Raw genomic sequence first — 14,087 nt, 5'->3', positions numbered from 1 at the left:
AAATCTTTACTAACACTTCACGAAACTATTATTTCACAAGCAAAAGAAATGGCTACAATATTGTCTGCCTATAATAAAAATGCAACCCAAAAAATGTAACTTATAAAATAGATCCATAATCTGAGGTTCCAGGCAGCATGCAAAGATTTTGAGTAAAGTCCCCCAAACCTTAGATATGGCTCTTAACCCTTGCTACCAAAATGAAATCTGTAATGCAATACTGTAGGAGGAGGAAATTATTAAATACACAACTGGCAAGACAATATACAACTGGCAAGTTTTTCATTATATTTTATATGAAATAAATTCATATGTAAATGAAATCAACTGTAGTTTTGCTCTAACACCAGCCAGTATTTTTGCAGTGCAGTCCCCATCCCATCCCATCCTTCAAATATACAATGCAGTCCTTGGGTTGGAAAAAGCTCAGCATCCTTTTTCTTAAGCGTAATCTAGATCAGGAATGGAGATGGTCTGTGGACAGAATGTGACCTAGCAGTCTCTCCTGTTATGCAGTGAGTCTTCCTACTACTCCCATACTATGCAGCTCTTTTCCCATTGAGAGGGTTAGGAAATTGCATACCTTGTTTTCTTTTATCTAATATCTAGCCATTGGTTTACCAATGAAGAGAGCAAGGCAAGGAGAATGGAGAAAGGTATTTTGACTTTAGCTCTGTACTTCGTCAGCCTACAATTCTCTGAATTATGGTAATATTCATACAAGTGTATTCATTGAGTAACTAAAATATTTTAAAAGTGCAATACAACTCCATTTGTAATTCAGCGCCTATATGTCATTACTATCTTTCTTCTAGTTATTTGTCAGTCCTTCTCTCTCAGCCCAACCAACATCATAGTGTTGTTATAGGAAAAACAGGAGGCAAGAATATTAGAAATGTTTGCCACCTTGATTTATATATAAATAAAAACAGGATAAAAATCTAATAATAGTAACAACTTTTATTATTTTACCCAACTATGGAAGACATACAAGGCCATGAAAACTGGTATGATATTTTGTATCCTTAACATTGCCATAAACTTTAAATACAATACTATATACAATATAGCAAAATTCACTTTGACATATCACGTTTCATATTGCAGAAATGGATCTAAACAAACCAAATTCTGTATGAGAAAAATACAAAGATGAACATATAAAACTACAATTTTATTTCCCCCTTTTCTCTCTTCATCTAGGGAAGAAAAATTAGGCACTTCTCTTAGGTACATATGTCTTTTTTATATTTTGGGATTCCAGGTATTGTGTGGTTTTTTAAAAAAATACTCTCTCCTTCTATTTCTGCCTCCTGTCTTGTTTGTCCCATCTCCCACATTCTTCCTTTAATTTATCTCATCCATTTTATTATTGATTTAACTTCTTCCTCTTTTTTTATTGAAAAAGTTTTACAAGATTTTTCCCCTATACAACCCCCCTCCCCACAACCCTAACCCTTCCCCTACCTCCTCCATCCATCCCCCCCCCCCCCCCCGACTTCCCAGAGCAAATACAGGGTATTGTATCTAACAATAATAAATTAAGATATGCTAATTAACATAAAATCCCATCCCTCTTCTTGAACCTCAACTCCCCTTTTCCATAAAAAAAGAAAAGGAAAATATTAATACTAATACAGTTACCTTCTATTCATTTAAAAGCTATTTAGTATTTTGTTATTTCAATCTCCATTATATATATCTTTCAAAAATAATATTTCAAATATGCTGATAATTCTACCTTCTCATCTAAGTCCATTAAGTTTAAAGTCCAATCTTCTGTAATAAACAGTATCCCAATGTTGTAATATCAAAAATTATTCCTCAGTATACCTTATAATCCATCATATTTGTATATCCATCATACATAATAATAAACATCATCTTTCCTTATATAAATTTAACATTTACTTCATATTCTTCCCCATATTCCCCATACCATAAATTTCTAAACAATTTACACCCCATTTATCATATAATCCATAACTTCTTTCTACTTTTTATATTCAGAAATATCACTTATAATTTACCCTATCCCATGAAAGGAAAGTCTTTTCATTTGAAAATATTACTTCTTTACTCCTTGCTCTTTACATTTAATAGTTACAATCATACTTTGATCCTTCCCTACGGCTTTCTGTGTTTCTTCTCCCAAATTTACATCCCCAATTTTAGGTTGTATTTGCTTTGCTTCCTTCTCCCCTTTATTAACTATTCCCACCTCTCCTTTCATCTTAGCTTCTAACAATGACAAACTTCCAACCTTCAATACTTTAGTATAGAAATCTCTTGCTTTAAAAACTGTATTAAGACAATATTTCCCTCCCTTACAGTTTACTGTTAATCCAGCTGGCACATTCCATCTATACTGTATCTGGAGATTTCTAAGCTGATCCACCAAAAAAGCATATTCTTTTCTATTTCTTAACATTTTAGGAGGAATTTCTTTCAATACCAATACCTCTTGTCCCAATATTTGAATTTTATTTTTATAAGAAACTTGTGAAATTTCATTCCTAATCTTCCTAGATGTAAAATAAATTACTACATCTCTTGGCAAATGTCTCTGCTTTGCAACCCATGAATTAACACGGTAATTTTTTTCAATTTGGATTTCAAAGTCCACTGGTTTCTGTCCAATCAGCTGTGGAAAAGCCTCTGCAAAAATCTTTTGTAAGTCCTCTTGTTTATTTTCTTTCAAACCTCTTACTTTCAATGCAGATTCCATAACTCTGTATTGCAATACAACCCGCTCTTCTTCTGCTCTCTCTGCCTTGATCTGGAGCACCTCTATTTTATTTTTTTAAGTCCAAATTAACTTGATTAATTTCTTCAACTCTATCATCCAACTGCTTTATATTCTCCACCTTGGTCTGAAATTCCTCTATTTTGCTTTTTAAGTTCGAATTAACTTGATCCATCTCTTCCACTTTTTCATCCAATTGTTTTGTGTATTCAACCAGAGTCTTAAATGCTGCCACCACTTCTCTTATCTCTTCATCCTCAGCTGCAACAAAGTCTTTAATTTTCAATATTTTCTCCTCAATTTCCTTAATTTTTTTATCCCGAACAGAAATTTGAGCCTTCAGAAAGTCCTTCAGCTCCTCTTGTAATTTATGTAGTTGAACTAAAAGCGCTCCAACTTCCTTGAAAACAGCAGGCTGTATTTGTACAGAAGCCATCTTACTTTAATTTTATAATTTGAAACAAAGTCAAGGTCTTTTCGTAAACACAGTATTTAAATTAAATAAGTCAGTTGTATAATCCTCTTTTTTTAACATGCCTTATTTTTCTCAGTATCCCACTAAACTTGTTGTTTGCAAAGCAAACTTGTCAAGTATAATCCTAAACGCAAGGTTGACTCAGCCTTCTGAGGTCAGTAAAATGAAGATCCAGATTGTTGGGGGCAATATGCTTGCTGACTCTGTAAAGCACTTAAACAGGGCTGTAAAGCATTGTGAAACGGTTTATAAGTGTAAAGGCTATTACAGGCATGTCCAACCCACAGCCCATAGGCCACATGTGGCCCTGAGCAGTTAGTAATGTGGCCCTACAAGATAATAGAAAATATAAAAAATAAAGGGAGTTTATTATTTATATACATTAACTATATCATATATTTCATCTGTAGCCTAAGACAGTTCCTCTTCACTCAATGCAGCCCAAGCAAGCCAAAAAGTTGGAAAACCATGCTCTAAAGCATATGGTCTGTGGCAAATGTTTTAAGACTTTAATCTTGCAGAAGTTTAGAAACTTCAGGAGAGAGGCTATTTCAGAAAAGGAAAGTTTTAAACCGAGTAATTTTACAGCAGCAACTCATACTTGTTATCGGGATACTGGGAACAGGAAGTTTTACGTACATCACCTAAAGCTTTTAAACAAAAACTGGCATATGATCTGAGAAATAAATATCTATTTTAAGATAAAGCTATTTTTTGTTATCTCCAAGTCATAATAAAGGCAGTAAGAAATAGCCCCAAGATAATGTCTGAAATCTTTGCAACTTCTTTTTCTATGAAACAAATGGTATAGTTAGCACTTTAAGTCCTTGATTCTTATTTGATCTCTGTACAGATGTATCATTTAAAAGACTGTATTTTAAGGTTTTACCATTTAGAAAAATGATGTTTCATTTCTATTAATTCATGGTAACCTTTGCATACAACCCTAAAAAATGGAATCTGACAAGATCTATATGTGCGTTTCTTACTCAGTCCAAGATGCTTAATATTCACTTTTATTCCAAGACATTATATACATATCTTCAATAATTTGGTACTTTTTATCCTATATAGCATTCAAAATAAGGTTTGGTATCAAGGAATAAGTGCAAATGGGTGTGTGATTGTTTATTTTGATCATTTCTACTTTCTGCATAATTTTAAGGTTTCAAGTCATAGGATCAGTCTGAACGTATATTTGGTAACTACTTTTTCCAGAAAAAAAGCCATTAAGTTCCAAAAGAAAATATGTAATACAGTAAAATTAACTGGATAACCCCATTCCACCATGTTTCTTCATGCATGTACTGCTTCTTAGAATTATTTCCAAATATTCCTTGACCAAATACACATTTCAGTCAACTGATATGCATTATATGTATCTTAAACTTATGCCATGATTGCTTTTTATTCAAAGACAAACAATATCCTTATTGCTGGAACTTTGCTACCTTTGATAGGGGCTAGTTCTTCACTCAATCCTGTCACTTGCTATGGCCCGCTTAAATGCATGAGAGGAAAAAAAGTAGCTGCTTTTCTTATAACTTACAAATGTGTTTTCTACACTCACAGAAAACTTAGCTGAAACTGGAGGCAGCCACAAGAAGAGACAAAGACAGAAAAGACACTAGAAACAAGCCCTGGATATCTTCTGGAACAGCAAAATCTTTTCAAAGAAATTCACTGACATTACCCAGAAGTCTCTTTATGTTATATTAACAGTGTTTCAAAATATTTTTAATTAGTAGGTGAGTATATGAATCATAAGCAACATATCAAAAAAGTTTATGAAATAAATCAGTAAACTGTAATTGAATTTCCTATCGAAATTCGGATATTCAAATGCACCAAGTAAAAAAGTTACATCTATACTAAGTACCCCAACTATTCAAATTAGAACATCTCCCTTTTCAGCAAGTAAATTAGTTCTCCACATATCTGCTAAAACTAATGTATGCTTACATCTGCTTTTGTCATTTGGCCCAGCAATGACATCTTCCGAAGGGACAGCGTTAGGCTTTTTCTCATTATTTCCTTTCAAGTTTTCCCACTCTACTTGGTTGAATCGGCAGACTTCTGAGTCTTTGGTTGCTACATGGCCTTCTCTCTCTTTCATCTCCAATTCTGAGAAGCGCATCATTGCACGCTAGAAAGAGAAACAATATGAAAAAAGACTCACAATAAGAGCTACTTTATTTACCTTACCTTAAATGAAAGTACATTCAAATGAAAGTACATTCAAAATGAAATATGTAATGCATAAAAATTGAGATACATACAATTATTTGAACTATGTATAATTACAAAATTTTAAAATCTCAGTATGCAAATGATACTGTATTTATACATATACATATAGAGAGATGCTATGGAGGTGTTTGTGTATAATATAGGCAAGCAAACACATATTTTGAAAAATATAACAAGCAAAAAAGAAAAACAGAACAATGAGTAAAGACGATCATGGCCCACAACTTCCCTTTGTGTGTTTTGAAATGAAATTTTAACTCAAACTTTTAAGAGTCTAATAATAAAAATTTGAAGAACTGACCTCACAGTAAGCAGCAGGTAGACATAAAATACTGTCCTCTTGTAATCCTTCCATCTATGTAATTAAAATGGGCACTCAATGGATCATTTGGATAATTTCATCCATTTTTATAAGCATCAACCAATTCTTTTCTTAACAATGCAAACAATTTGGCTTAATTCATCTTGTCATAAATTGTAAACTTAACCTACAATATTTCCTATCATTCAACATTAAATTCATTATAGCTTTTATTCTTCTATGCTGTTTTTGCTTAGTAAAGAAGTTGCATTAATTTACTAAAATGCAGCTCCTTTATCAAATGCCACATTTAGAATATTAATTAGAACCTTTGCCATTATTCTACAATGCTGGCCAAACAAGCTAGCAAGCTATAAAAAACTACCTATGCAAATAAGAAACACGCATTTTTCAGCTCTTCATTATTATATACTTCTTGAGGTTAAATTACTTATTATTATTTACATTTGATTTGTATCTATTAATGCTTAACTTCCTCTCATCTCATAGCAGTACCCTCATATATGCAAATTTATCATTAATTTTGTCTACAGACTTAAATTTGTAATATATACATACATTCTTCCAACCCGCAAAACATCAATTTTCATTCTCAACTGCAATTTTATAAAGCAAATATTGTTTTTGGTAAGTTATCCCCAGAGACTCACCTGCAAGGCCCGTTGTTCTCGACTCAGTTGACTAGAATCTGCATACAGTTCAGTTGTAACACACTTGAATCGGTCACCTACGTAACCAGCAGAGTTTGCTATTCTCTTTGCCAGCTTAGATGGCTTAGGTTTCAGGAGTTTGCCATCATTAGATTCCATACCCTCAGTCCCATCTTTGGGATATGTCTGATTGATTTCAACACTTGACTGTGCATTTCCCATACAAAGCTGTTTGGCATCATCTGGCATTTTACAAAAAGACATAGCCAAGCCATCATTCCCATGAGCAGTCTCCAGAAACACAGAAGGGGGAATAGTCAATCTCTCTCTATTATGGCTTGATGAGAGATCATCTTTCCTTAAATTGAAGATTGATGGGTGTGGATTCTGAACTTGCTTAAAGTTGTACACTTCATGGAAATTATTTCTCCCACATTCTTCTCTCATTACAATAAAATCTCTATGCTGAAAGGCTTGGTCCACCTTGTGCTTTGTAGGGTCATTTGTTTGATTACTATTTTCAATAGGAAAACTCGGATTTATCAGACCAGTTTCACCTTTTGTATCTTGCTCATCTCTCAATTCTGCAAACATAAGTTTATCACTTTTGGTACTATTTTTATTATGACTTGAACTTTGGTGTGATTTCACATTTCTCTCTGCAGGTATTTCAAAGTGTAACTTTGTGCTGGCTTCTAGCATCTCTGGCAATCTGTTTCTTAGAGCAGGGTCTTCATAACGGAGCCTCTCATGTGATCTAGATCTCCTTTCTGATTTATCATCTTTTAGCTCAAGAGCTGCATGGGATAACAACATTGGATGCACCATTCCCATACCCAGTGCATCTTGATATGTCACAAAGTCACCACTGGTAGTTGGTAAGCTGTATGGAATAGTAGGTTTAGGAGCCAAATGCCCAGGGAAAAGACTGCCACTAGGTAATAGAACCGGATGAGGATACACAGGTCCTTTTCCATGTAGAGACAAAGGACCTAATGCTAAACCATCTGGAATTGGATATGGGAGATAGCTTCTTGGATAGGGCAATGGTGGAGATCGGAATGCGTCATTTGGAGAGAAAAATATGGAACCTGGAGCAAGTGTGTTTTCATTTGCTTTGAACATAGGTTCTTGGTTATTGCATTTAGCTGCCTTATTACTATGCTTTGAAGGTGGTGATGATGACAATGACAATGACGATGATAATGATACTGAAGGTTGTCCTATATGCTGTATGACAGATGATGTGGTTTCTACAGAGATGTTAGTTTTGGGACAATCTACATTAGCATTTGGAGCTGGAGAAGCAGATGCTGGGCGACCTTCAGTTGATAAAGACCCTGAAGTATTATTAATTACTGTTTCTGTGCCTCCCATCCTAGGGCAAGAAGAACTTCGTTGTTGAGGTGTTACCCAGCCAGGGGTTTTGTTTTTCAACAGAATGTTTTTGCCACTATTATCTTCACTAGAAGCTGGACCAGGAACCACCCAGGAGGAAGGTGCAGTGCTAATTATCTCAGGTCTATAGATAGGACAACCATTTCCAGGAGAAATAGTTTCTTTTGGAAGATCACCTCCAGGTAAAACCAATCCTCCTCCAGCCCTGCTATGAACTAGCACAGTTGGTATCATTTTCTTAACATGATCAGACTTGGTTATTTCTGGATCAACAACTTTTGATGACAAATCCAGAGGTTTGTCAATGATATCTTTGGTAATAGTTTGCTGCTTTTCTAATAGTGGAGGGGACCTGCTATCTTTCCGGTCATGGCCTGTTTTCCTTGCATGCACTGCAGGTTGCTGAGAAATTTCATTTGGATCATGTGTTTTGGAAGCTTTCCCATTTGAGACTCTGGAAGAAAATTCACTGCTTACATTCATGTATGGCTTGGGGAGGGCAATTGAAGAAGGAGAGGTTGAAATTCTGGAAAAGTGTTTCTGGAACTCTGAGTAAGTATCTCCAACCTGTGTTGGGAGATGCATTCTAGGTGATGGCCTGGGAGAATGTGACAGCAAAATAGAAGGATCAACTGGCATATTATTAGCAGCTGGTTTACCAGAGGGAACTCTGGGTGGTTTACTATTCTGAATATGTGGATAGGTATGAGAGTCTATGGGATTTGCTGGACTCACTCCCATCTTCCAAGATAAGCCTTTATCTGGACAGTGTCCCAAAGGGGGCATTGCAGGTGATGCTGATGTAGCTGAGATCCTCATCGGTGAAGCTAATGATGATGGAATGTGGGGAGCAACATAGTGAGAAGGTGGCAAGTATAAAAAGCGTTCACCATTTGTACATACAGGCGAATAAGTCACATGCTGTGGCAAGCTAAAACTGGATTGCTGAGGTAGCAAAGCCTTATACATATTCAATGAATACTTATTTGGTGAGTCGAGAAAAGGATAAATAGCACCCTCCATATAAGGATTTACCCAGGGTAGCCTTAGGTAACTAGCACCATTGACGCTGAGAGGACTTTGTTTGTCACTTGAGCTTCTGTCCAAGCCTAAGGTCTCCCCAGTTGGAACAGAACTCTTTTGTATTCCAGGTGGTGTTTTGTAAAGAGCACTGAAGCCATTTGGGTTCTTTCCAGCTCCATTTTCAATTGCTTCAGTGGGATTAGACTTGAACTGTATCTCTGAGTTCCTTTCAGGACCAAATCCAAGGCCAGCAATAGTACTTGTAGCATCCCGGGTCTTGTCTGAGCCAAGTCCACATAAATTGGAATAGACAATACTACTGGGGACTCTAAGTCCTTCCCGCATAAGTCCAGAACGATCCATAGTCAGAGCTGCAAGGCTGTCAATGTGATGCACAGCCGTTGTATCCACCTTTAAAAAATAAAAAAATGATGTTATTTTGGCATCTAATGAAAATGATAATCAAGACTACAGTTGGTATTTTTAATCAATGGAAACAATAGGCTTTCTATCATTAAAAACAACATACATCAATAAACGTAAAGAAATTTAACCATTTAAAAATTGTAAAATGTTTCACACAGGAGTGAAATAAGTCTTTTGTCAACTAAGTTTGATTTTTTTTTAATTAAGAATAACCTTACAGGCATCCAGGTCCTTTCCTACTTAGCAAACATCTATGTAGATACTACCTTTAAACAATAATCTCTCAAACTTTTTCCTACTGAAATGACACATTCATAAAAAGAAATAGATTTCAATAGTCATATCTTTATCATCAATAGTCCTTTTTTAGGGGGATCATTATAGAACAAGTGTCAATGCACTGGTATACATATCCACATATCTAAAGTAACAAATGAGAAAAAATATCCAAATAATACTTTTAAAAATTCTCCTTACCAATTAGAATAGATTCCAACTGTATACAAACACTTAACAAAAAGTCCCATGAATTCAATAGGATTTACTCTAAGTAAATAAGTACAAAGTAGCATACAATTATAACTTCAAAGCCTACTGATTCCTAATAGGATGTAACCTGTTGTCTGTGGAGATTCTCAGTCATCCAGGTCATAGTTGTGTCAAAAGTGCTTTTTCAAAAGGCTGGACTGTTGTTGTTTTTTTCCTTGAGGAAGAGGAAGCTAGCTAGGCACTCTCAAATCACTTAGACTATAGTAAGAGTTCATATCCAAACTTGTACAATTATCAATCACAGAATTCCTAAGTGTAGGATGGGTAATTGTAATATTATTTGGAACTACTGTAACTCTTCAAGAACTAGGTATATCATAGAGTAAGAGGCCTTAGGACTCATTTTAAACAAAATATATCATGGGAAAGTTTTATCATGAAGCCTTATTCATGCCACAATAAAAGAGAGATCTTAATGTCTGAATACCACATCTGAACAGTAGTGAATTAAATGTTTCATCACCTCCAACTGTACTTAATTATTTATAAATGAAACAATATATAACAGGTTAACAACGACAATTGTATCTCTAATCTGTATTATCTGTTTCTTACCACACTGTGGTTCAGGTGATTTTCTTCCCTTAATTCCAGCCTGCTTTTCAAGACATCTCCATCATTTACAGGGATTTTCCTATTTTAAAGGAATGTTTAAAAACAGGTTTAGAAATAAAATTATGAAATTTATATCTTGAAATCAGGGGTGAAATCCAGCGGCTTCTGACAGGTTCTGGAGAACCAGTAGCGGAATATTTTGACTAGTTCGGAGAACGGATATATATCACCTCTGGCTGGTGATTTTGCAGTATCCTTCCCCCGGAGTGGGGTGGGAATGGAGATTTTGCAGTATCCTTCCCCTGCCATGCCCACCAAGCCATGTCCACCAAGCCACACCACATCCACCAAGCCACCACAGACCCAGTAGTAAAAAAAATTTGGATTTCACCACTGCTTGATATGACTACTTTTTCCTATTAAACTGTACATTAATATGCATTTGTGAATACTATGGATACAGACTATTCCGGATTGTAGGCAAAAGAGTGCAGTGGAGTATAAAGGAGCATGAGAATAACATCTATAGGCATTCATTCAGTTTCAAAAGTTTTTTTCTATAAAATGAAGTGTAGTGTTTCTTTAGAGACACACGATAATAGCAATAGTACTTAGATTTATATACCGCTTCATAGTGCTTTTACAGCCCTCTCTAAGCAGTTTACAGAGTCAGCATATTGCCACCAACAATCTGGGTCCTCATTTTACCGACCTCAGAAGGATGGAAGGCTGAGTCAACCTTGAGCAGGTGAGATTTGAACTGCCAAACTGCAGCTAGCAGTCAGTTGAAGTAGCCTGCAGTACTGCACTCAAACCACTGTGCCTCCTCAGCTCTATAACCTTCCTAGTTAACATTCCAGATTGGTTTAACTTTTTTTAAAAATGAAGTATAAAATTATCACACTCCCTAATATATAAAAAAATTTAATCAATAAATAAATTAAAAAATGAGCGGTTCAGTGACAAAGAGGAAGCCACACATCTGTGCCTCGGCAGTGCTGCGACCCAGGGACTTGTTATTATAGAAAATGCCAATAAAAAAGCTCCTTGGTGCCAACTTTCAAATTCCAGGGACACAATTGCTGACATATAGCAGAAGGAAAGTTTCATCATTACCCAGAAGAGCCAATTTTAATCTATGATATTTAAAGGGACACAATTAATATATAAGATAAAGCAGCACCCATATTTTTTATAGTTTTGATCAAATATTGTAGCAAAACACAGCTGGCCAAACACTAATAATTTTTTATATGTATCCTTTTACTAATGCCTTGATAACGTAATGCCAAAAGTCCTCATCTGCCATGTTTTGTAATTCATTCTTTCTTTCTTTCTTTCTTTCTTTCTTTCTTTCTTTCTTTCCGTATCACTTTAAACTAAAAAGAAAAAAGCAGTGGTGAAATCTGAACCAGTTTACTACCGTTTCGCTGGCTGCACATGTGTGCTGTGCGCCACTCACTGCACACGCGCATACACAGTATGCACAACACACCAAATGTGAGATGCCCGCGCGCACAGTGCACACTAAAAGGAGGCATGGAGTAAGTAGAACAGTGCACTGGGGGAGCGGTGAGCAGCTGTGGCATGCAATCTTTTTTTTTTACTTTTAAAAGCATTTTTTACAACCTATTCAGCCAAATAGGCTGTAAAAAAATGCTTTTAAAAGTAAAAAAAGGCTCTGACGATTGAGCAGCTTAGCTGTGATCATCAGAGTCTCTTTTTTACCTTTTAAAAGCATTTTTTACAACCTATTCCTACCATTCGGGTGGGAAATGCGAGCGAGCCAGAAAGAAGCAGGCAAGCAGGTGGGCCAGGGGTGGGAGACCAGGGATTTTTGTTACCAGTTTTCCAAATCACCCACCACCATCACTACCAGATCCGCCGAACCCGGGAGCATTTCACCCCTGAAAAAAATCTATATATCTTCAGCAAGGTTAGTATAGCCTTTAGCATAACCTCTAGGAGAGACATCAGGTAATAATCGTTTGTCATGTCACTTTTCAGAGTGTCAGTAAAGTGGGTTTCAGAAAGAAAAAAAAGTGGGGTGTCAAAAAGAGAATCAGCTACTACGTGCACTTCCAATCAGAAAACCATTGAGGAAATATGCTCCTCAACAGAACAATGTTGTAACATTGAATATAAATATTGTACTTATAATCATTTTATCAAGTTTCCGATAAAACTTACTCTGAAAACTTTTATTTGTAAAATGGGCAGATGAATGCAATGTTCTCTACTATGGTAATAATGGTATAATTTTAAGATTTCTGATACATAAATATTTACCTGTCTTCATTAATTCCACACATGCGGACCCTCTCACTGCTCATCCAGCTATGAACATTGCCATACAGGGGAGTTGCAGAAAGCATGACGTCGTTACTTAGAAGAGACTCTTTCTTCACAAGAGTTTACAATCTATTTAAAAACAAGAATATATGGAATTGAGAAAACTGGCCTAGAAGGAAATGCAAGTATCACAGTAGAATCATCAGACTTTTTTGATAATTAATTCTGAATGCAGGATTGGAAGATAATAAAAGTGCATAGTTTACACACACACACACAAAAAAAAAGCACTGAAGAAATGTATAGATCAGATAGATATTTTCTCTTCATACACTTTCTGAGAATTAAGATTTATTCCATACTGTTGACAAATCTAGCACTTTTAAGAGTTTCATTCAAATTTAGAAAACTAAAATCATTCTATTTTTATTTATTTATTTATTTATTAATCACATTTATATACCGCCCTATCTCCCGAGGGACTCAGGGCGGTTCACAGGCAAGTAAAAGACATATAAATACACACTAAAACCACATTTAAAAAACTTATTCTACAAAGCCGAATTAAAAAGCAATATAAATAATAAAAACCCATTTAAAACCAATATAAATTTAAAAACTAATCCAGTCCTGCGCAAATGAATAAGTGTGTTTTAAGCTTGCGACGAAACATTTTACCTCCTGCATTAAAAGAAATATCAAGATGGCATATAAGATTGAGCAAAGTAAGAATCACATAATTTTACATAAGCCTCAGAGCCAAATGCTCAAATATGAACAAAATACACCTGGCTTGTACTTAGGAGAGAGACAAGCATTTAATATTCCAGCAAAATATATCTATATATACCTATTTCATTCTTCTACAATATTATTTTGAAAACATAATGGAACTAGGCTCTAGAATGAATAAGCCATCAAAGGAAATCCAACTAACACTAATTAGTTGTATCATTTATTGTATGTATTCCTGGCTCAGCTAACTAAAGATGTTAGAAATTGTAGTACAACGTAAGTGACAGATCGATCTACTACACTGCCAAGCAGTAAAACTATAAAATATATTAAATAAACAGTTCCAGCAGAAATCTATTATCTATCTATCTAATATGCTGCTTCAATCACTAGAATAGACAATTAATATGTTAGCATTTAAAACAGCAAAACAAAAATAATAAAAAGAAACTAGAACCAAGAAAACAATACTTTAATACATTGGAGAAAGGATAAACCAAAGTCAATCCCAACTGTAACATCAATACACAATTAGGGAACAATTCACTCACTCTATTCCAAGGCCTTCTGAAAGAGCCAGGTTTTCAGAATTTTATGAAATCACAGTAGGGTTAGGGCTATGGAGATTTCAGGGGAACAGTGTTCCACAAGATAGACATACTTACA

The 14,087-nt window shown here is 35.2% G+C and overlaps 1 protein-coding gene across 5 annotated transcripts in view; it reads right to left on the bottom strand.

The window, feature by feature from the left end:
* The window catches only part of BCOR (BCL6 corepressor), a 79,161-nt gene that overhangs the window by 26,424 nt on the left and 38,650 nt on the right, over positions 1-14,087 (bottom strand). For 4 of the 5 annotated variants that reach the window (XM_058186805.1, XM_058186809.1, XM_058186810.1 and 1 more), the window contains exons 2-6: positions 12,684-12,815; positions 10,395-10,473; positions 6,444-9,275; positions 5,773-5,826; positions 5,184-5,367 (exon numbers count right to left, since the gene is read on the bottom strand). In XM_058186805.1, coding sequence (XP_058042788.1) covers positions 5,184-5,367; positions 5,773-5,826; positions 6,444-9,275; positions 10,395-10,473; positions 12,684-12,769 — 3,235 coding nt within the window. In that variant the 5' untranslated portion in view covers positions 12,770-12,815. The remainder of the gene's footprint in view (positions 1-5,183; positions 5,368-5,772; positions 5,827-6,443; positions 9,276-10,394; positions 10,474-12,683; positions 12,816-14,087) is intronic. The other variant, XM_058186808.1, reaches the window with a different exon arrangement.

This window comes from Ahaetulla prasina, chromosome 5 (assembly GCF_028640845.1).
Source record: "Ahaetulla prasina isolate Xishuangbanna chromosome 5, ASM2864084v1, whole genome shotgun sequence".
Taxonomy (NCBI): Eukaryota; Metazoa; Chordata; class Lepidosauria; order Squamata; family Colubridae; genus Ahaetulla; species Ahaetulla prasina.
This window is presented reverse-complemented; position numbering and strand designations above follow the sequence as displayed.